A 22,621-nucleotide genomic window follows, 5' to 3' on the forward strand; every position below is an offset into this window, starting at 1 on the left:
ACTTGCCAACGTGGAAGATGTCCTAAAATACATGGAGAAAAGTTAAAATGTGTGCAGCGAGCTGAGGGAAGCCTTCTAAGTGTCCAGGCAGGGCTTTGTGGCACCGCATGAGGGGTTTCCCTTTCTTTCTTTCTTTTTTCTTTTCTTTTTTTTTGGAGACAGAGTCTCACTCTATCACCGGGCTGGAGTGCAGTGGCGCAATATCGACTCACTGCAACCTCCGCTTTGTGGGTTCAAACGATTCTCCTGCCTCCAAACGATTCTCCTGCCTCAGCCTCCTGAGTAGCTGGGATTATAGGCACGTGCCATCATACCCAGCTAATTTTTGTATTTTTAGTAGAGACGGGGTTTCACCATGTTGGCCGGGATGGTCTCCATCTCCTGACCTCGTGATCTGCCCACCTCGACCTCCCAAAGTGCTGGGTTTACAGGCGTGAGCCACTGCGCCCAGCGGGTTTTTCCTTTCTATCTCCCTTCCTGGGCTGTGAGTTTCTTGGGGCAGGGAAACAGATCACTCATCCATCTGTCATGTTGTGATATATACTAGTTACCTGATGTATACTAGTACTCAGAAAAATATCTGATGAATGAATAAAATTTCTGGCTTTGCCACTTACTTTCTTTCTTTTTTGTTTTGTTTTGTTTGGAGATGGAGTTTCACTCTTGTCACCCAGGCTGGAGTGCAGTGGCGGGATCTCAGCTCACTGCAACCTCCGCCTCCCGGGTTCAAGTGATTCTCCTGCTTCAGCCTCCTGAGTAGCTGGGATTACAGGCGCGCACCACCACACCCAGCTAAGTTTTGTATTTTTAGTAGAGACAGGGTTTTACCATGTTGGCCAGGCTAGTCTCGAACTCCTGACCTTAAGTGATCCACCTGCCTCAGCCTCCCAAAGTGCTGGGATTATAGGTGTGAGACACCACGCCCGGCTGCCACTTACTTTCTAACTGACTTTGAATATAATCCTTTTCTTCTTTAGTCCCATTTCAAAATCTATAAGATGAGGGGACTGGACTGCGTTTCAAAGGAAGCTTTTCAGCACTAAGTGAAATAAGTGGCCGAGGGATGGAGGATGGACTGGCCGGGGTGGGGGTCTCCATCATCTCCAGCAAAATGCTGTGCTGAAGTCTGAGGCAGAGGGATGGGCTCAGAGAGAGGGGCTGCCCGACCCCTTCCATCTAGGAGCTGCCCAGGACTCCAGAGGAAGGGATGGAATTGATTTAGGACAGTGAGGGTTTGAGTGGGGCTGGGAGGGGGTTGAGGTCAGGAGACTGAAGGAGGAGACTTACTTCAACCTGGGAGGCAGAGGTTGCAGTGAGCAGAGATCGCACCACTGCACAATCCTTTCTATCTCCCTTCCTGGGCTGTGAGTTTCTCGGGGCAGGGAAAGAGATCACTCATCCATCTGTCACGTTGTGATGTATACTAGTTGTCTGATGTATACTAGTACTCAGAAAAATATCCGATGAATGAATAAAATTCATTCATCAGACATTTTCATCATAGCATTGGCTATTAACCCCTTCAATCCCAGTGGCTCACTTGCTGGGTCCCATCCCTGACCCATTAGCCTGGTGCCGGGGGGAGACCAATTTCTGGAGGAAGCTCTGGGTACCCAGTCTTGCCCTAAGCCTGCCTCTGAACAGGCTGTTCTTGTTTATGACCCCCATCCCAGCAGAACAGTGATTGCTCATCCCTGCATGTGATTTGAGAGGGCCAGTCTTTCAGGCCTGGAGGAAACTCAAGCCCCACCAGCCGCTTGGCATCGGAATGCTCAGCTGGTCCCCTCCTGGGACTCATGTGACCAAGATCTAGCTATAAATATCAGAGGGGCCTCAGACCAAGACAGAATTCGGGCACCAGGAGAAGGAAGCCAACAGGATCCGACCTGGTGTTTCGTGACAAAGGCAAGACCCCCCAGGTCTACTTAGAGCGAAGTTAGTAGAGGAGGCAGCTAGGCGCGGCTCTCATTCCTGCCCACAGAATGGATTATAAGTCGAGCCTGATCCAGGATGGGAATCCCATGGAGAACTTGGAGAAGCAGCTGATCTGCCCCATCTGCCTGGAGATGTTTACCAAGCCAGTGGTCATCTTGCCGTGCCAGCACAACCTGTGCCGGAAGTGTGCCAATGACATCTTCCAGGTAAGTGCTGAGTGCAGCTTCATCCAGGGGCCCCAGGTGGCTACTTGGCTTCCCTGTGATGAAACCCTTCTTCTCCCTTAGCCTTCCAACCTGGACAGGCTCTTTCCCCTTGGAAGTGAACCCCTGCAGAGGCCTCTGGACAGGGCTGAGAGGGGGCTGGGAGGCGGCTCTGGCTGCTGCGGTTCTTCTCCATGACACATGTTTCCCCTCCCCACCCTGCCCACAGCTCTCCCACCCCTGCCCTGAGCACTGCTGTTGACTCTCCAATCAAGAGTCAAATGCCTCAAGTGATAAGCGGGGGAGGCAGGGACAGGAGAGAGAAACCAGACCCCTGGGGCTGGAGCCAGGTCCTGGTGGCAAGAGGCCCAGAGCTTTGGGAGGAGGGTGTCAGGGAGGCAGTGGGCAGTAGAGGCATCTTCCCTTTCGAGGCTGTTCCCTACAATATGGGGACAGAAGGGGCTATAACTCCCAGAGAAAGGAAGGGGGTAGGTGTCCTGGCTGGGAGGCAGGATGCGAGGTTCCCGAGGGACACTTTACAAAATGTTCTTTCACGATATTATCTTTAAAGTAGCAGCCTTAGGAGCTTGCTTACAATTATGAAATTGTAATACCTATTTCATAAGTGAGCAAACTGAGGCCTAGACAGATAAGGTTGCTTGCCCAAAATCACTCAGAGAATAAACATGACTTGAACCCAGGTCTCCTGCCTCCCCATCCTGACGACTGCTTAGCTGCTTCTCAGGTGCTCTGTGTGTGACGACTGGTTCTCATCGCAGTCTGCGGAGCTCCAGGTCATTAGGTTTGACGGGGGTGGTTGGGATAGGCAGAGGAAAGGATAAGAGGAGATTAGAAAGGAGAAGGGCTGAGGAGGGAGCCCAGGCCTCACCTTGACCTTTGCCACCTGCAGGCTGCAAATCCCTACTGGACCAGCCGGGGCAGCTCAGTGTCCATGTCTGGAGGCCGTTTCCGCTGCCCCACCTGCCGCCACGAGGTGATCATGGATCGTCACGGAGTGTACGGCCTGCAGAGGAACCTGCTGGTGGAGAACATCATCGACATCTACAAACAGGAGTGCTCCAGGTCGGTTCTCGTGCCTGCTGGGGGCCCACCCTCCTTCCCAGCCATGCTGTGCCCTGCTCCCCCAAGCTCCTTCGCCCTCCTTCATCTGCTCAGGATCCAGGCCTCTAGCCGGACTAGCTACACGAGCCATTCAGAGACAGGACTGGGGACCCATACACCCCAACCCAGCTCTCAGGATTGCTCAGCAGATGGGAAGGGGCCCAGACATTAGGCTGCCCTTCCAGGCGATACCAAGAGAGAGACTGGGGGAAAGATGAGATGTGAGAGGGAGAGAAAGGCCCTGGGGCCAGCTAAGTGGCTCTGGTCAGCAGAGAAAACGCCTAGTGAGAAACAGCCAGGTTGTCTATAAGGATAGCAGCAGCTACTCTCCCGTGTGCCACGAGGAACAGCATCAGGCACTGGGAATGCTTCATCTAAGTACCTCCCAATAACTCTATGAATCAGACATGACTTTATTATCCTCATTTCACAGATGAGGAAACTGAGGCCCAAGAGGAGAAGTCAATTAGCTAAGGTTTCCCAGTTGGGAAGTGAAAGAGCTGGGAGTTGACCCAGTCAATCTAGCTCTGAGTCTTCCTGCTAATAAAATAGCAGCTCATTCATAGGCAGAATGTGTGAGTGGTGGAGGTTGTGAAGGGTTGGCCTTAAACTGGGGAGAGAGGGCCAGGCATGGTGGCTCATGCCCATAATCCCAACACTCTGGGAGGCCAAGTTGGGATCATTGTTTGAGGCCAGGAGTTCAAGACCAGTCAGGGCAACATAGTGAGACCCTGTTTCTACAAAGTTTAAAAACTAGCTGGGCGTGGTGGGGCAAGCCTGTAGTCCCAGCTCTTCAGGAGAATTGTTGAGCCAGGGAGGTCAAGGCTGCAGAGTCATGATTGTGCTACTGCACTCCAGCCTGGGTGACAGTGAGACTATGCCTCAAACAAACAGACAAAAAAACTGGGAGGCCGGGTGCGGTGGCTCACGCCTGTAATCCCAGCACTTTGGGAGGCCAAGATGGGTGGATCATTCGAGGTCAGGAGTTGGAGACCAGCCTGGCCAACATGGCGAAACCCCATCTCTACTAAAAATACAAAAATTAGCCGGGCGTGGTGGCGCATGCCTGTCATCCCAGCTACTTAGGAGGCTGAGGCAGGAGAATTGCTTGAACCAGGGAGGCAGAGGTTGCAGTGAGCAGAGATCGTGCCACTGCACTCCAGCCTGGGTGACAGAGTGAGACTCCATCTAAAAACACACACACACACACACACACACACACAACACAACACAACACAAAAATTTGGGAGAGACACAGCTACAGGAAAGATCTTTACAAATCAGGACATCCTGGTAAGACTCCAGGAGTGCTGACCTCACAACCTTTAAAGTCCAAAACCTTCACCAAGCATCTGCCTGCAGGCAGTGCCCAGCCCAAGGGAAGGTGACAGACCAGATCTCAGGTGAAAAAACCCCGGCCCGGGTAACTGTGCTTGCTAGTCAGCCTTTGTGACTAATGTACGGTACCATGTTGGGTAAGCCTTTAGAGCTTCATTTCCTCTGTCTGCAAACAGAAACAGTAAGATCTGTTATTGTGGCTGTCAAATAAGATATTAATGGAAAATGGTTAATGTATCAACTATTTATTGGGTACCTACCGTGTGCAGCCACTGTACTAAGTACTTTCAGGCATTTTCCCTATCTGCTTCTCATAGTAACCCGGGAAGGCATTCCTGTCTCCATTTTACCATGAGGACATGGAAGCTCAGAGAAGATGAGAGATTTGTCCAAGGCCACACAGCTAGCAAGTGGTAGAGCTAAGAGAGAGAGGGTGTGAGAATATTTTTTATTTTATTTTTTTTTTTTGAGGCAGAGTCTTGCTCTGTTGCCCAGGCTAGAGGGCAGTGGTACGATCTTGGCTCACTGCAACCTCTGCCTCCTGGGTTCAAATGATTCCCCTGCCTCAGCTTCCCGAGTAGCAGGGACTACAGATGCGTGCCAACGTGCCCAGCTAATTATCATATTTTTAGTAGAGACAGGGTTTCACCATGTTGGCCAGGCTGGTCTCAAACTCCTGACCTCAGGTGATCTGCCCGCCTCGGCCTCCCAAAGTGCTGGGATTATAGACGTGCACTACCACACCCAGCTAATTTTTGTATTTTTTGTAGAGACAGGGTTTCACTACGTTGGCTGGGCTGGTCTTGAACTTCTGACCTCAGGTAATCCGCCTGCCTTGGCCTCCCAAAGTGCTGGCATTACAGGCGTGGGCCACCGCGCCTGGCCGGCCGGTGAATATTCTTAATTGCTGCGCTAGATTGCCTCTCATGTTGCTAGAGTGCAACACTACAAAATGCAAACATATTGTTGATCATAAGGAGTAATAAAGTCAATTCCACACCAATGTTAGCCTACCCAGTGCCGACCTATGAAGAGCATGTTGTATGTGAACCTTTGAGGCCTTTCCGCATAGTTGAATGACAATGACAGCTGCCCTCTATTGAGGGTCTGCTCTGTGCTGGGCACTCCACATTCATTATAGACAATTTCTACCATGATTGCAGTAGTTCTGGGAGGAATCCCACAGGCAAGAGAGGTGAAATCACTTGTCCAAAATCACAAAAATGAATGTAAAAGAACAATCTGGATATGAACCCCGATGCCAAAGTCTGAGCTTGGGAGGGTGGCCATCTGGGAGGGCTGTGGGCGCATGAACCAGACCCTCAGGCTCTTGCCTCACCTCTGCACTCCCTGCCATCCCTTTATCAGGGGATGGAGGCAGGTGGCAATGGCAGACCCCTGCCAGCATAGGGACCCTGGGGTAAAAGATGCAAAAAGGCAAGCCTGGAAAGGGGTTTATTTAAGAACTTGAGAGGACAATAGAGCCCAGGGTGTGATCAGTCATGTAAGGCTGTTTGGAGGTGAGGCATTGACACTGATGGGAACAGTCACCATTTGACATTTGCAAGATGTCTGTTCTGTTCGGGGCTGGAAATCAAAGGTAGCGTTGGCTTTCAATGAGTGTATAGTCTAGCTGGAGACAGAAGACTTAAAAAATCGAATCTACACCAGGCATGGTGGTATGCACCAGTTGCAGCTACTGGGGAGGCTGAGGCAGGAGGATTGCTCAGCCCAGGAGTTCGAGGCTGCAGTGTGTCTGTGAATCGCTGCTGCACTCCAGCCTGGACAATATGGTGAGACCCTGTTTCAAAAAAAAAAAAAAAAAAAAAAAAAAAAGGCTGGGTGCAGTGGATCACGCCTGTAATCCCAGCAATTTGGAAGGCTGAGGTAGATGGATCACATGAGGCCAGGAGTTTGAGACCAGCCTGCCCAACATGGTGAAACACCATCTCTACTAAAAAATACAAAAATTAGCTGGGCATGGTGGTGCACGTCTGTAATCTCAGCCACTCAGGAGGCTGAGGCGTGAGAATTGCTTGAACCAGGGAGGCGGAGGTTGCAGTGAGCTAAGATCACACCACTGCACTCCAGCCTAGGCAAAAAATCAAAACAAAACAAAACACCACCAAAAATTCCCCCCCCAAACCCCAATGAATCTAGGTTAGGAAATGACTGATGTCCCAAGAGAAGCACAAATAACAGGTCGGAGGTCTCAAGGAAGAAAGGTAGTTCTAAGCATATGTGTTAGGGGAGAAAGCAGAGGAAGAGACTTGGGCCTTTGGAAGAATCTCTGGACTAGAAGTCAGGCTTGTGCTGGGCTGTTGGACAGCCCTGGGCTACCCACTCACCAGTCACCATGACATGGGGCATACACGCTGCTCCTTCTCTGAGCCTCAGGGGCAACCTCATGGCTCAGAGAGGGTCAGAGGTTTATCCAAGGCCATACAGCTAGAAAGTGATGAAGCTAAGAGAAAGAGAGAGGGTGTGACTGACGCTGTGGTGAATATTCTTTTTTAAAAAAATTGTTTTCTTATGGAGAATCTTAAGAAATTCAAGATGGTGAATATTATTGACTCCTATGCTAGTTATTTATTTATTCTTTCTTTCTTTCTTTCTTTTTTTTTTTTGAGACAGAGTTTTGCTCTTGTTGCCCAGGCTGGAGTGCAATGGTGCGATCTCGGCTCACCACAACCTCTGCCTCCTGGGTTCAAGTGATTCTCCTGCCTCAGCCTCCCGCGTAGCTGGGATTACAGGTGCACGCCACCATGCCTGGTTAATTTTTTTGTGTTTTTAGTAGAGACGGGGTTTCATCATATTGGTCAGGCTGGTCTCGAACTCCTGACCTCAGGTGACCCTCCCACCTCGGCCTCCCAAAGTGCTGGGATTACAGTCATGAGCCACTGCGCCCAGCCTTATTGATTTATTCTTTCTACCTTTGTTTAATTACCACCTCCTCTATGCCAGGCACTGTACAGTGTAGGCACAGGGGTGAAGAAAACAGGCAAGTTTCCCTACCCTGATGGAGGTTACAGTCTGGTAGATTAAATATAGAATTAAATGAGGCCATCAGTATAAATTTCTTAGCTCAGAGCCCAGCCTGCAGTAACCAAAGCTAAGGTGACTATAATTAGAGCAACTGAACTCTAGCCTCCTCTGCCCTTACTTGCTGTACGACCTTGGACGCGTCAGTTCACTTTTCTGGAGCCCAGTTTCCTCTTCTCTAAAACATCTCCAGGTCTGACTCTGGAATTCTGTAGTCCTTTCTGTGTCCTTGGCACTGGCAGAGCCTCAGGCTAACTCCATCTTAGGATGTGGGGACACATTTGGTGTCATTGTCTTCCCAAGTCCTTGGTCCCAGAAGATGAAAAGATTTTAGGACAGCCAAACACTGAGAGCCCAGGGCATAAATCTGGAGATTCAGACACACTGCAGCCTCGAATTCCTGGGCTGAGCAATCCTCCTGCCTCAGCCTCCCCAGTAGCTGCGACTGGTGCATTGGAGCTGGGGAGGGGGATGCAGGGACACAGGACCCCCATGACTTGTGACTGTTCTCCACTGCAGTCGGCCGCTGCAGAAGGGCAGTCACCCCATGTGCAAGGAGCACGAAGATGAGAAAATCAACATCTACTGTCTCACGTGTGAGGTGCCCACCTGCTCCATGTGCAAGGTGTTTGGGATCCACAAGGCCTGCGAGGTGGCCCCATTGCAGAGTGTCTTCCAGGGACAAAAGGTACTGGCTCCAGCCACTTTTACCCCCAGCCTGGGCCTGCTGGGCACGGCCTGATGATTTAGGAGGCAGATTTGATCCCTGTAGATCTGCTGATCTGGCCTTTCAGGAATAGTCCCTCTGGAGGGACTTCCCAGGCCACAGGGACAGCAGCCCTGGCCTTCCTGGGGGAGGCAGCTGAGCTCATGGTTATACTTAGAGCCACTCGAGAGCACCTGGGTGTGGCCACAGGGGAGCGGTCAGACGCCCCAACCAGGCCACTGGGGTCCTCTCAGGCCACGGCTTCTCCATCCCCCAGACACCTCTTCCTGTGCCTCTCACCTCTTCTCCTAGACTTCACATTCCCCCGAAGCAGGAGGCAGCTTACAGCCCCCTCCCTGGGCCCCTGGGCCTGTGGGGGCCCACCACCCTGTCTGTGCAGTAAGCCGTAGCCACCCCCTTTCCATACTCTCTCTTCCCCACTCCCCACTCTTCTCTAGGTCTCTCTCTTCTAGACGTCTCCAACTCTATTTCTTTTTTTGTCCCTTCTTTCTTAGAAACAAGCCCTTCCTCTGCCAGTTCCTTGCTGTGTGTTTTGGGCAGCTCAATTGCCTGCTCTTGGCCTCAGCTGTAAAATAAGGGATGCAGTATCTTTCTAATATCCTCTACTCTGGAGCTGAGCTATACCTGAAAGAGGGGCCAGATCCCTACTGGAGGCTCTTTCTAGCAGAGAGGGGAGGGAGGGAGCCATGTTGCTGCCATGCCCCAGTGGGTAGGCCCTGAGGCTATTTGTGTCTCTCCTCTCCTGACCCCCACACCCCCATCTAGACTGAACTGAATAACTGTATCTCCATGCTGGTGGCGGGGAATGACCGCGTGCAGACCATCATCACTCAGCTGGAGGACTCCTGTCGAGTGACCAAGGTGAGGGGACAGAATAGTCCTGCCTGGGGATTTGGAGCTTTCCAGGGCAGCCTGGTCTCTGGGGAAGGCTCACCCGTAGGTTGTGGCTAAAGGTTGGGGCCTGGAGCCTGGGACGGTCAAGCAGGGATGGTAGGGGAGGGACTAATCCATTCATCCACTCTCTCAACAAATGCTTCTTAAGCACAGCTGTGTGTCCGGCCCCACCCAAGATGTGGGGGATGGAGGAGTGAACCAGACAGACGTGGTCCCTGAGCTCAGGGAGTGTCCCATCAATAATTCTCAGTATTTATTCAGCACAAATTGTTTTCAGAGCACAGTTCTTCAGTGTGCCATAGACCAACACTTCCCAAACTTTAAAGTGCATGAAAATTACGCTGGGTGTTGAAATTCAGGTTCTGATTCAGTTGGTTTGGAATGAGGCATAAGAGCTGCATTTCTAGCCAGTTCCCAGGATTTGCCCAAGCTGCTGGGTCCACAGACCACACGTTGAGTAGTGAGACTGTTGAGGGCAGAAGGGAACTTTTCTATCCCTGAAAAAAGCTTCCATGATTTTCCATGTTCACTTGGGGTAGGGATCTGGAGATGAGATGAGGGGAAGGGGTCATCATAATTGCTAGTGGATGAAGAGTTGGGCGAAGGATAGGAAGGAGGGGAACATTGTGATCACCCATGAGAGGCTCCCGGTCTGATGAGATGCTATTGTCACACCCATTTTACAGGAAAGAACATAGAGAGAAGGGAGCTTCAGTTGAGAAGGATGCTAGGAAAGGAGCTGTTTTTCCACCTCTCCTAGGACCAAATGATGCAGAGCTTCCCGAATCCAGTCTTGGTCCTGAAAGGGAGGGAAGATTGTGACCTGGGACATATGGGAGGCCCAGGAAACGTTAATTTGCTGAAGGTCACACAGCTAAAAGGGAAACACAGCTAAAAGGCAACAGAGAGCCGGGCGCAGTGGCTCATGCCTGTAATCCTAGCACTTTGGGAGGCCAAGGTGGTCGGATCATGAGGTCAGGAGATCGAGACCATCCTGGCCAACATGGTGAAACCCCATCTGTACTAAAAACACAAAAAAATAGCCAGGCGTGGTAGCGTGTCTATAATCCCAGCTACTCGGGAGGCTGAGGCAGGAGAATCGCTTGAGCCTGGGAGGTGGAGGTGGCAGTGAGCCAAGATTGCACCACTGCACTCCAGCCTGGGCAACAGAGCGAGACTCCATCTCAAAAAAAAAAAAAAAAAGGCAACAGAGAAAGACAGGGCAGATCCCACACTGGGTGACTGTCGCATTGGTCTGAGAGGTGATGCTCCAGTGACCAGCTGAGGTTGGGAGACAGGGGGAGGGTGCAGGAACAAGGAAGAACATGTTGTGTCATGTGACCCTAGAGCCTCTATTTTGGAAGAAGGGGCTAGCTGTTTTTCAAGGCATCAGCCTCCAAATATCACTGGCGTACTAAGTAGCTTTGAGGCCAGATGAGTGTTTTCTTGTTAAGTCTTTGTTTCATCTTCTGTAGTGTGGGGATGTGTGTAGTGAGATCTCTTCTAGCTTTAGATTCCTTGCTACTGTCCCAGGAAGGGAGTGTAGTGGACAGGGAATAAGGGCCCTACAGAATGTGACCGCAAGACTTCCGTCCTCAGGAGAACAGCCACCAGGTAAAGGAAGAGCTGAGCCAGAAGTTTGACACACTGTATGCCATCCTGGATGAGAAGAAAAGTGAGTTGCTGCAGCGGATCACGCAGGAGCAGGAGGAAAAGCTTAGCTTCATCGAGGCCCTCATCCAGCAGTACCAGGAGCAGCTGGACAAGTCCACAAAGCTGATGGAGACTGCCATCCAGTCCCTGGACGAGCCTGGGGGAGCCACCTTCCTCTTGGTGAGCAGGACTAGAAGGGTCTGGGTGGGATCAGTTCAACTCTACAGCTCTAAGGTTCAAGTTATGCTTCTCCACTGACCACCCATGGGCCCTTGGAAAAAGCCATTTAAACCTCTGTGAGCCTCAGTTTCCTCATCCGTCAAATGGGCGTGTAACACCCCCCACCTTCCTCTTACTGATTTTATGATGATCAAATAAGAGGATGTTTATGAAATGACTTTGTAAGCTGCAAAATACAGTGTCCCATTTACAGACTATTAATTGAGCCCCTACTGTAGGCCAGGCACTGAGGTGGAAGACAAGGAGATAAACCAGACACAGCCCTGCCCTCAAAGAGCTTGTTGGGGAGGACAGAAAAGGCTCAGTTATAAGACTTCATAGTTCAGTTCAATAAAAATGTTCTAGGCTTCTACTGTGGGCCAGGCTTTGTGCTAGACATTAAGTATGAAAAGGTGGTTAGGACTGGGGAGTTCAGGGTTTAGGAGTTTTGGGATTGATACCCCTAGAATCCAAGCTTCCTGTCAAGACAATGGGTCCTAGGGTGATGACCAAGACCTGTATAGACCACAGACAGAGGGCAAAATTCCCGATTCTGCTCAGTTTGGGGTGGGGAGCAGGTCACAACTGGGTTAGGAAATGGCACCAAATATCCACCTACAACACCTATTTCACTGGTTTTGCTGATTTCCTGGAGTTACCTCTTCTGCAGTCCTAATACTTTGTTCTCTCTCCCCCTGCAGACTGCCAAGCAACTCATCAAAAGGTCAGTGTCTCCCCAGAGGCTATGATCCAAGCCCCTAGTTCCCACCTGGGCCTTTGTCCAGGAAGCCTCATCCTGGGCATTAGGCCTGCTGGGAGGGTCTCACTCCAGGCTGGTTTCCCTGATCCTTTGCATCCCTGACTTTTTGGACCACTCCTTGTGCTTGAGGTTGGAGAGGAAATACTCCATCCCTCCAGGGGAGCCTCTGGGTAAAAGCCCTGGGTGTGGGCAAGGCATGTGCCCTCTCCTCCCTGCACTGAGCCCCAGAGACCTCATCCTGCCTCTCTCTGTCTCCCCTGCAGCATTGTGGAAGCTTCCAAGGGCTGCCAGCTGGGGAAGACAGAGCAGGGCTTTGAGAACATGGACTGCTTTACCTTGGATTTAGAGCACATAGCAGACGCCCTGAGAGCCATTGACTTTGGGACAGGTAAAGGAGGTGGTGATGCCACTTGTCTATTTGCCTGTCTGACCCCTGGAAACCAGCGTCCCTCCCACTGAGCCCCATGGGGAGGCAGATACACTAATAAAGATCCCCAAATATCAATCAAACTCATATAGCCAACTTCTGGCCGGCTGTGGTGGCTCATGCCTGTAATCCCAGCACTTTGGGAGGCCAAGATGGGCGGATCACTTGAGGTCAGGAGTTTGAGACCAGCCTGACCAATGTGGTGAAACCTCATCTCTACTAAAAATACAAAAATTAGCCAGACGTGGTGACACGTGCCTGTAATTCCAGCTACTTGGGAAGCTGAGGCAGGAGAATCACTTGAATCCAGGAGGTAGAGGTTGCAGTGAGCCGAGATCATGCCACTGCACTCCAGCCTGGGCAAAAGAGCCAGCCAAACTCTGTCTCAAAAAAAAAAAAAACAAAAAAAAACACCAAAATTCATATAGTCAACTTCTAGATGAGCCCAGAGCCTAGCACAGTGCCTGGTGCAGAATTCCTGCTTCATAAATTACATATGGATCCATGGCAGGGAGGCCTCTTGGGGCAGTAGAAATAATATGTCCTCTGGAATCAGACAGTTCTGAGTTTAAATCCTGGTTCTGCCATTTGTTTATCTGTGTGACCTTTGGCAAGCCCCCTTCTGCCTGAGTTTTGTTTTCTAGTTTAAAAAGTCAGGTTAGAAGTGAGCCCTCTAATAATGAACAACTCATGGTGCTGTTGCAAAAAATCAGATATCGATGCAGAAAGGTCCGGTAGAGCCCTAAAGATGTACTGGTTAATGCCTAAAGGTAGTCTTAGCTTCAGTTTCTTAATGCTATCACCTATGATACCCAGGCACCTTAATTGATCAACATCATGTCCTCATTTCTGTTTATAATTACTCTTCCATAGAGTGCCTATAATAATTGTAACAATGCAACCGTAACAATAATAAGGGTGAAAATAACAAAGGAAATGAAGAAACTGAATGGAAGCAAGTATGTTAATTTGCTAAAGGTCACACAGCTAAAAGGGAAACACAGCTAAAAGGCAACAGAGAAAGAGAGGGCAGATCCCACATTGCTGACTGTTGCATTGGTCTGAGAGGTGGTGCTCCAATGACCAGCTGAGGTTGGGGGACAGGGGGATGATGAAAGAACAAGGAAGAACTGTAAATGGGCTGGCGTGAGAAAGAGAAGAGCTTCTTGGCACCTCCTGTGTCGCTCTCCTGAAAACCTTCAGTATCTGGTGCTAAGTCTGTTTTCAGAGCCCCAGATATACCCCATTCATAGGTAAGGACAAAATACATCCCAAAGCAGAGATACCAATGGCTTTGGGGACATCCACTGTGGTAGTGAGCTGCTCCACTGTCGGCTTCCCTAAGCTAAGATATTCAAGAGTGGGTCGACTGGGCACAGTGGCTCACTCCTGTAATCTCAGCACTTTGGGGACCCAAGGTGGGCGGATCACCTGAGGTCAGGAGTTCCAGACCAGCCTGACCAACACGGAGAAACCCCGTCTCTACTAAAAATACAAAATTAGCTGGGCGTGGTGGCACATGCCTGTAATCCCAGCTAACTTGGGAGGCTGAAGCAGGAGAATTGCTTGAATCCGGAAGGAGGAGGTTGCGGTGAGCTGCGATCACACCATTGCACTCCAGCCTGGGCAACAGGAGCGAAACTCCGTCTCAGAAAAATAAAAAAAAGAAATAGATTTTCAAGAGTGGGTGATACGGTGTGAACATAACATTGTGAAGTCCTGCACTGGCCTTCATAATCTCCCTGAGCCTCAGTTTCTCCACAAGTAAAATGAGGAGAGTACCAACGGTCACCAGTTACTGAACACTCTGTATGTCCTAGGCACTAAGCTCTTAACATAAGTTTTATCATTTAACACAACTTCATGGGATAGGTTCTGTTACCATCTCTATTTTGTAGTTGAGGGAACTTAAAGCTCAGAGAGGGTAAGCCACTTGTTCAAGGCCGCACAGCTAGCAAGTAGCCGTGCAAATTCTACTGAGGGCCATTTGGCTTGCAAAACTCTTGTGAGGATTTTATAAGATGATGCAGATTCAACTCTTAGCACACTACTTGGCACATAGTAAGTACTCAGCAACTGCTATTAAGAGTAGTCATTGTGATAATGATTAAACAACAGAACTCCCTGGGTTATACTCTGATCCCAGTTACTTGGCTGGAATTTTGGTTGTCATTTTGGAGATACTATTTTTTTTTTCTTTTTTTGAGACGGAGTTTTTTGCTCTTGTCACCCAGGCTGGAGTGCAATGGTGTGATCTCAGCTCACTGCAATCTTTGTCTCCCGGGTTCAAGAGATTCTCCTGCCTCAGCCTCCCAAGTAGCTGGGATTACAGGTGCACGCCACCACACCTGGCTAATTTTTTGTATTTTTAGTAGAGACAGGGTTTTACCATGTTGGCCAGGCTGGTCTTGAACTCCTGACCTCAGGTGATCTGATTGCCTCAGCCTCCCAAAGTGCTGGGATTACAGGCATGAGCGACCAAGCCTGGCCTGAAGATACTCTTGACAAACGTCCTGACTCTGTGGTGGCCCCTTCAGGGCCCCAAAAGATTAAGGAGGTGGCTTGGGAGAGGAGTAGGGGAGGGAGATGTTCCCTGTTAAAGCCTGACGGTGACATCTCAGGATGAAAAAATGGGGACATGAGTTGCAGCTCAGTCACTGTCCCTCTGGTGCTCGGCTTCAGGGAGCAGAGGTGGCTCCAGAAGTGCTTCCCCATCATGTCCACCCCTCCCCTCCACAGGCTAAGGAATGAGGAAAACGGGACAGGGGCTGCTGAACAAGCAGATCTCATAGGCTAAGTAGCTTCTTTCAAGACAAGGACTCTGATCCCTGAGGATCGAGGAGGTTTTTCCTCCCCAGGCGATGTTTATCTGCCTACCCGAGAGATGTGCAGAAGCACAGAATGTGCTTCCTCAGAGTCCCCTCTCTGGTCACAGGCAGAGCAGGTGATAGAAGCTGCTGTTGCTGGAGCAAGGAAGTGTCTTGAGCCCGGCTCCCTGGGACGGAGTGTGGGGGATTGCAGAAGCAGGGCCTCTGTGCAGCGTGGGTCTGGCAAGCCCATCCCCTCCCAGACCACTGCCGTCTCTGTGTGGCTGTTTGACCCAACTGGGCACAGGAAGGGGTTTAGACCGTGCTCTTTCCTGCCTGGTTCCTCTTCAAGTAGCTCCTCAAGGAACCGGCCCCATCCTAACAAATGTTTTTTGTCACAGATGAGGAAGAGGAAGAATTCATTGAAGAAGAAGATCAGGAAGAGGAAGACTCCACAGAAGGGAAGGAAGAAGGTAAGAAATTCATCTACCTCCATTCCTTCATTCCTTCACTCATTCCACAACAACCTGAGGTACCTACTATATGCAAAGCACCGTGTTAGACATTGGCAATGATGCTGAGACTTGTCCCCACCACGTGCTTTAACCCTATTGAGGGTAAAGTCCTGTTCTCTTTACCCTTAGAGAAGAAAAAAACCCCAAACTATTCATAATAAAATGCTCCCATTTCACATCTAAATGATCTTCTTAAATGGAAAGCAATATGGCACAGCAGAGGGAAAAGACAGGGGCTCATGAGCTAGTCTGGGCCCATTGAGGTGTTTTGTTTGGCCAGCACTGTGTTTAAATTAAAAAACAAAACAAAACAAAAAAAAAACTACTTGCTGGACAGGCACGGTGGCTCGAGCCTGTAATCCCAGCACTTTGGGAGGCCAAGGCCAGCCTGGCCAACATGGTAAAATCCTGTCTCTACTAAACATACAAAAAATTAGCTGAATTTGGTGGCAGGCGCCTGTAGTCCTAGCTACTTAGGAGGCTGAGGCAGGAGAATCGCTTGAACCTGGGAGGCGGAGGTTGCAGTGAGCCGAGATCGTGCCACTGCACTCCAGCCTGGATGACAAGAGTGAGACTCCATCTCAAAAAAAAAAAATAAATATAAATAAATAAATAAATAAATAATTACTTGCTGGCTGGGTGCGGTGGTACATGCCTATAATCCCAGCACTTTAGGAGGCTGAGGCGGGAGGATTGCTTGAGACCTGGAGTTTGGGACCAGCCTGGTCAACACAGCAAGTCCTCATCTTTACAAAAATAATTTAAAAATTAGCCAGGCGTGGTGGTACATATCTGTAGTCCTAGCTACTCGGAAGGCTGAGCCTGGAGGATTGCTTGAGCCAAGGAGGTAGAGGCTGCAGTGAGCTATGATTGCACCACTGCACTCCTGCCTTGGCAACAGAGAAGGACACTACACTGTCTCTTAAAAAGAAAAAATTAATTGCTAACATTTTTTAAATTAGGGTTTTTTTTTAAGGGTTAAGAAAAAGGAGATTTGAACTAAGAATCTGCATTTTCACCTTGTGAAAGTTTAGAAAAAGCAAACTTGAACTTCCTTGTAGTCCCAGAGTGCTGGCTCTGGGCAGTGGCTCTTCCCTTTAAAGGGGACATGCTGGCATGGTAGCTCAGGCCTGTAATCCTAGCACTTTGGGAGGCCAAGGCAGGCGGATCACCTGAGGTCAGGAGTTCGACACCATCCTGGCCAACATGGTGAAACCCCGTCTCTACTAAAAATACAAAAATTAGCCAGGCGTGGTGATGGGCACCTGTAATCCCAGCTACTTGGGAGGCTGAGGCAGGAGAATCGCTAGAATCCCACGGGGGGAGGAGCTTGCAGTGAGCCGAGATCACGCCACTTCACTCCAGCCTGGGCAAAAGAGTGAAACTCCGTCTCAAAAAAAAACAAAGAAAAGAAAGAAAAATGGGACATGCCCTTGCCAGTTTGCCTAGCCCCACCACCATCAATCCCGCTTGCTTCACTCATTCATGTTATCTGCTGGCTCCTTGTAGGCATCTGAGTTTGCCAGCCTGGCAGAGTTTGATTAGGAGCCTGGGTTCTGAATCACAGCAGCTCACAATTTCTCTGAGTCTTGGGCTACTCATCTGTGTATGGGGGCATAACTGTACTGATGTCAAAAGTTTGTAGTGGGGAGTGAATAAGATAATCATTTAGCACGGTGTCTGGTGCATAGGAAGGACATTTGCTAATTAGCACATGCTTGCAAATGTTATTTTTCAAACCACAGGTACTGAAACTCAATTCCAATCCAGTTGAAAACTATAGGGTAGTCTTTTGGAGTTTTGTACTGATGTAAAATCCATAATGTTTGGGCAGCTAAATTCTATTTTGGTTTTAAAAGGAAGAGACCGGGAGGAATTGGAGTTTGATGTTTTATTCAAACTCCTGTTTGAATAAACAGTAGCTTGGTAAGCCTTGGATCCTCCTGAGTCCCTGTCTCACCACTTGCCTCTGTATCTTTTTCTTCATTTCAGGACACCAGTAAGGAGCTGGATGAATGAGAGGCCCCCAGATGCAGAGAGACTGGAGAGGGTGGGGAGGGGCCCAGCGGCCTTGGTGACAGGCCCAGGGTGGGAGGCGTCGGGGCTCCTGGAGGGGCAATGGGAAGGTAATGTCTTCTCTCTGCTCAGAGAGCAGGGACTAGGGTAGGACCCTCACCGCTGCGTCCAGCAGACACTGAACCAGAATTGGAAATGTGCTTGAAACAATCACACAGGACACTTTTCTACATTGGTGCAAAATGGAATATTTTGTACATTTTTAAAATGTGATTTTTGTATATACTTGTATATGTATGCCAATTTGGTGCTTTTTGTAAAGGAACTTTTGTATAATAATGCCTGGTCGTTGGGTGACCCGCGATTGTCAGAAAGAGAGGAAGGAAGCCATGTTGATACAGCTGCCCACTTCCTTTCCTGAGCAGGAGGATGGGGTAGCACTCACAGGGACGATGTGCTGTATTTCAGTGCCTATCCCAGACATATGGGGTGGTAACTGAGTTTGTGTTATATGTTGTTTTAATAAATGCACAATGCTCTCTTCCTGTTCTTCAAAGGAGCCGGGGTTTCATTCAGCCTTTTTTTCCTGGAGATGAGGGTTGAGTGTGAATGAACAGGACCCCTGGTAGGAGGCAATGGCAGGGCTAGGCTTAGGTCCCAGGAAAGGAGTTCTCGACACCACTGTTTCCCAATGTGGACTCCATGGAAAGCCAGCCCTGAGCTGGTCCTTCAAGAACAGGTTCAACGTGTTGTTGCTCTGGTTCTCCAGAAAACAGAGCCTGAGGCAAAATTTAAATGCTTTAGTTGCAGGTTATAGGGACTTCCCCATGCTCACTGAAGGTTCACTGAAAATCATCAAGAAGAGGCAGATTAAGGCTGGGCAGGTGCAGTAGCTCATGCCTGTAATCCCAGCACTTTGGGAGGACGAGGAGGGAGGATCACCTGAGGTCAGGAGTTCCAGACCAGCCTGACCAACATGGCGAAGCCCCGTCTCTACTAAAAATACAAAATTAGTTGGGCATGGTGGCACATGCCTGCAATCCTAGCTACCTGGGAGGCTGAGGCATGAGAATCGCTTGAACCCAGGAGGCGGAGGTTGTAGTGAGCCAAGATCGCACCACTGCACTCCAGCCTGGGCAACAAGAGTGAAACGCCATCTCAAAAAAAAAAAAAAAAAAAAGAGGCAGATTAATAGGAGAAAAGGCACACAAGTGCACAAATTTATTTGACCATGGTTTTATGCGATACAAGAGCCTTCAGAATGAAGACCCAAAGATATAGGAGAAACTGTCCATTTTTAGGCTTCAGTTCAACAAAGTGTGGACGGCTGTGTAGAAATACGATTGACAAAAGAGCCTGATCTAATGCCGACAGACTGAGTGGGGAACCCAGCGAGGCCTGTCTGTCGAGATTCTTTCCGGCCTCTCTGCGCAGCATTCCTTCCTTCCTCACATGGATGGGGATGGGGGTCTTCTGACCTACAATCAGACAAAGGGCAAATAATTTCCTATGGCCAGTTTTACACAGAAAGAAAGGGGAAAATTAGAGTAATATTTTTAGGTTTTACGGCAGGCTTTTGAGGAAGAGGGATTATAGTTTTTATGGCTAGCCTTGGGGGAGAATAAGGGACCAGAGACAGGAGGGCAGGAGAAGGTCAGAAATGTTTGCTTCCGAGGGAGGCCTTCATTTCGGGGTATTGTTTTCTGAGACCCTATGAGGTACACTCCCAAGGCCAACAGAGGGAAGGAAAATGGAGGCGAGGCAGGCAAGGAGGGAAGCAAGCACAAGGTGTTGCGTGGCTGAGCTGGCCACAGCTTCACCAAAGACTGGGCTGGCTGCTTAGTCATGTGAGATGTTTCCAGCAGGCCATAAAGAACAGAATATGATTCAAAGTCCTTCATCTGAGAGAAGAAAAAAAAAGAAATGTGTCTGCTGGCTCCTTCCTGTCTCCCACCTCCCATACTGTTCATTCCGCCTTGACTTCAGGTGGTGCAGCTGCAGGGGGAGCAAGGTCACCTGCCACATTGGGTGGTACTTCAGTTGAGTCTGGAAATGGTGGGAGGTGCCAGGGCCTCCATGGTCCACTTGGGTTGGACAAGGGTGGGGCAGCTGCTGCCTCCACCTCGGTGAACACAATGGGGGCCAGGCTGGTGCCCAGACTCATGCCAGGAAAGGCCAAGTCAGCCACCAGCAGTAGGGGATGAATTCATGACTGTGGCCCAGTAGCACCCAGGATCTCCATGAGCAAGAAGCCAAGGGCCTGGAGAGAGGCAAGGCTGAGCGAATCCGAGGCAGCGCATTCACCCGGGCTGATACACCAGGGACATATAACTTTGAGGAGAATTGCAGAGCCTGTTCCCCCTTTTAGACATTCAGATCACAGTAGCAAATTAAGGGTTCTGAGTCGTCCCACCGTAAAGAAAGCGAATTAACTTTAGACGAGGACCATCAAGTTCACGGTGCTTGGAATGCTGCCTGACCCTAAGTCTCTCATTTTGTGTGTGTGGACTGAATTTCCCAACCTGTTCATATGACATCCCCCGGAACTAGAGTTATGTGGAACTTGCTTTAGGACAGCACTCAAAAACCCTCGTAACCTCTGCCCATTTTCACTTCTGGGAGTTTTTCTAAGGCTAACTCGGTTCCTAACTTTGAATTTCAAAGAATCAGATTTTGCTCTCATTTCCAGTCCTTTCTCAAGTTCTGAAGCATTTTGTTTTAGTTTTTAAAACACGGCGTAATACATACACACACCCTTAAAAGTGCACAAAACATCGTAGAGTTTAATAACCTATTGTAAAATGAAACCCTATGTTACTACCACTCAGGTAAAAAAAAAAAAAAGAACATCGCCAGCCCTCAGAAGCCCTCCATGTGCCCCTCTACCACGTCACACATCGCCAGCCCTCAGAAGCCCTCCATGTGCCCCTCTACCACGTCACACATCGCCAGCCCTCAGAAGCCCTCCATGTGCCCCTCTACCACGTCACACATCGCCAGCCCTCAGAAGCCCTCCATGTGCCCCTCTACCACGTCACACATCGCCAGCCCTCAGAAGCCCTCCATGTGCCCCTCTACCACGTCACACATCGCCAGCCCTCAGAAGCCCTCCATGTGCCCCTCTACCACGTCACACATCGCCAGCCCTCAGAAGCCCTCCATGTGCCCCTCTACCACGTCACACATCGCCAGCCCTCAGAAGCCCTCCATGTGCCCCTCTACCACGTCACACATCGCCAGCCCTCAGAAGCCCTCCATGTGCCCCTCTACCACGTCACACATCGCCAGCCCTCAGAAGCCCTCCATGTGCCCCTCTACCACGTCACACATCGCCAGCCCTCAGAAGCCCTCCATGTGCCCCTCTACCACGTCACACATCGCCAGCCCTCAGAAGCCCTCCATGTGCCCCTCTACCACGTCACACATCGCCAGCCCTCAGAAGCCCTCCATGTGCCCCTCTACCACGTCACACATCGCCAGCCCTCAGAAGCCCTCCATGTGCCCCTCTACCACATCACAGCTCCTCTTTCTGATTGGGGTAGCAGAAAGATGAGCAGTCATTTTTTTGTTTTTTTGACAATCACATACTTGTTTTTCTTTATGGTTTGGTCTCCTAAAGTATCCTCCCATAGAAAACTGAAGGGATTTGAGTCCAGAAGGAGAAATTTGAGGCCAGAAAGAGAGAGGCTTTCATCACCTTGAAATCACAAGAATAAGTATTATAATGTGTGTACATTCTATTACTTCTCCAGGCTACTGATCATGTAAGCAACAAGCATTTCAGCCCCATAGCTTGTCACTTATGGAAGAGAAGAGAGAGAAGTTGAGACTTTGGGTAATCAGTTAAAGATTAAATTCCAGGAAGATACCTGTTAATTGCAACTAAAGGGATCTTTCCTTTGCCATAGGAAGGGCTCTTCCTGTACTTGCAAACTAGAACCCTTAAGATGGTATGAAGGGTTCTTGATCAACATGCTTCCTTTAAAATCATGCTTCAAGAGAGGAAAGCTGGCTTCAAGGGGGTTCTTGCAATGAATCTTGAATACAGTTCCATGGGCTGCTACATCAGAATTGCCAGGAAAGGTTTATTTTTCCCCAAGTCTTTAATTCTGAAACTTTTTTTTTTTTTTTGACAGAGTTTCAGTTTTGGTTGCCCAGACTGGAGTGCAATGGCATGATCTTGGCTCACGGCAACCTCTACCTCCTGGGTTCAAGCAGTTCTCCTGCCTCAGACTTCTGAGTAGCTGGGATTACAGGCATCTGCCACCATGCCAGGCTAATTTTCTTATTTTTAGTAGAGATGAGGTTTTGCCATGTTGACCAGGCTGGTCTCCAACTCTTGACCTCAGGTGATCCGCCCACCTCAGTCTCCCAGAGTGCTGGGATTATAGGCATGAGCCGCTGCACCCAGCCAACATTTTTTAAATACTGAAAAGTAGAGGGAATAGTTATAGTGTACCCCATTTACCCATCACTCAGTTTCAACAGCTGGTGACATATTTGTTTCTTCTATACCAGTACTGTACTCTCCCCACTGGGATTATTTTAAGGCAAAACCCAGATGACATTTTATCCCTGAATACTTTAGATAAAGGTTTTCTTTGAAAAAAAATCATAACCTCAGAACCAGCCTGGCCAACATGGTGAAACCCTGTCTGTACTAAAAATACAAAAATTAGCTGGGCATGATGGTGGGCGCCTGTAATCCCAGCTACTCAGGAAGCTGAGGCAGGAGAATCACTTGAACCCGGGAAGCAGAGATTGCAGTGAGCTGAGACTGCAGTCGAGCCTGGGCAACAGAAACGAAACTCTGTCTCAAGAAAAAAAAAGAAAAAAAACCCACTATACATAAAAATGAACAATAATGCCAAAATAGCACCAGAGAATTTTATAAATACAGATTCCCAGGCCCTGCCCCAGACCTGCTGAATCCTGGAAATATTCAGGCTCCACACCTAGAGAT

The 22,621-nt window shown here is 49.4% G+C and overlaps 1 protein-coding gene across 1 annotated transcript; it reads left to right on the forward strand.

Annotated features, from left to right (window-relative positions):
- The first annotated feature begins 1,845 nt into the window (after positions 1-1,845).
- TRIM63 (tripartite motif containing 63) lies at positions 1,846-18,217 on the forward strand. Its single transcript, XM_002811247.4, has 9 exons — positions 1,846-2,141; positions 3,049-3,221; positions 8,160-8,328; positions 9,133-9,228; positions 10,861-11,094; positions 11,835-11,857; positions 12,157-12,281; positions 15,529-15,600; positions 17,635-18,217. Exons 1-9 carry the CDS (start codon positions 1,983-1,985, stop codon positions 17,643-17,645), a joined length of 1,062 nt encoding a protein of 353 aa, XP_002811293.3. The 5' UTR covers positions 1,846-1,982; the 3' UTR covers positions 17,646-18,217.
- The last annotated feature ends 4,404 nt before the right edge of the window (positions 18,218-22,621 follow it).

This window comes from Pongo abelii, chromosome 1 (assembly GCF_028885655.2).
Source record: "Pongo abelii isolate AG06213 chromosome 1, NHGRI_mPonAbe1-v2.0_pri, whole genome shotgun sequence".
Classification (NCBI taxonomy): Eukaryota; Metazoa; Chordata; class Mammalia; order Primates; family Hominidae; genus Pongo; species Pongo abelii.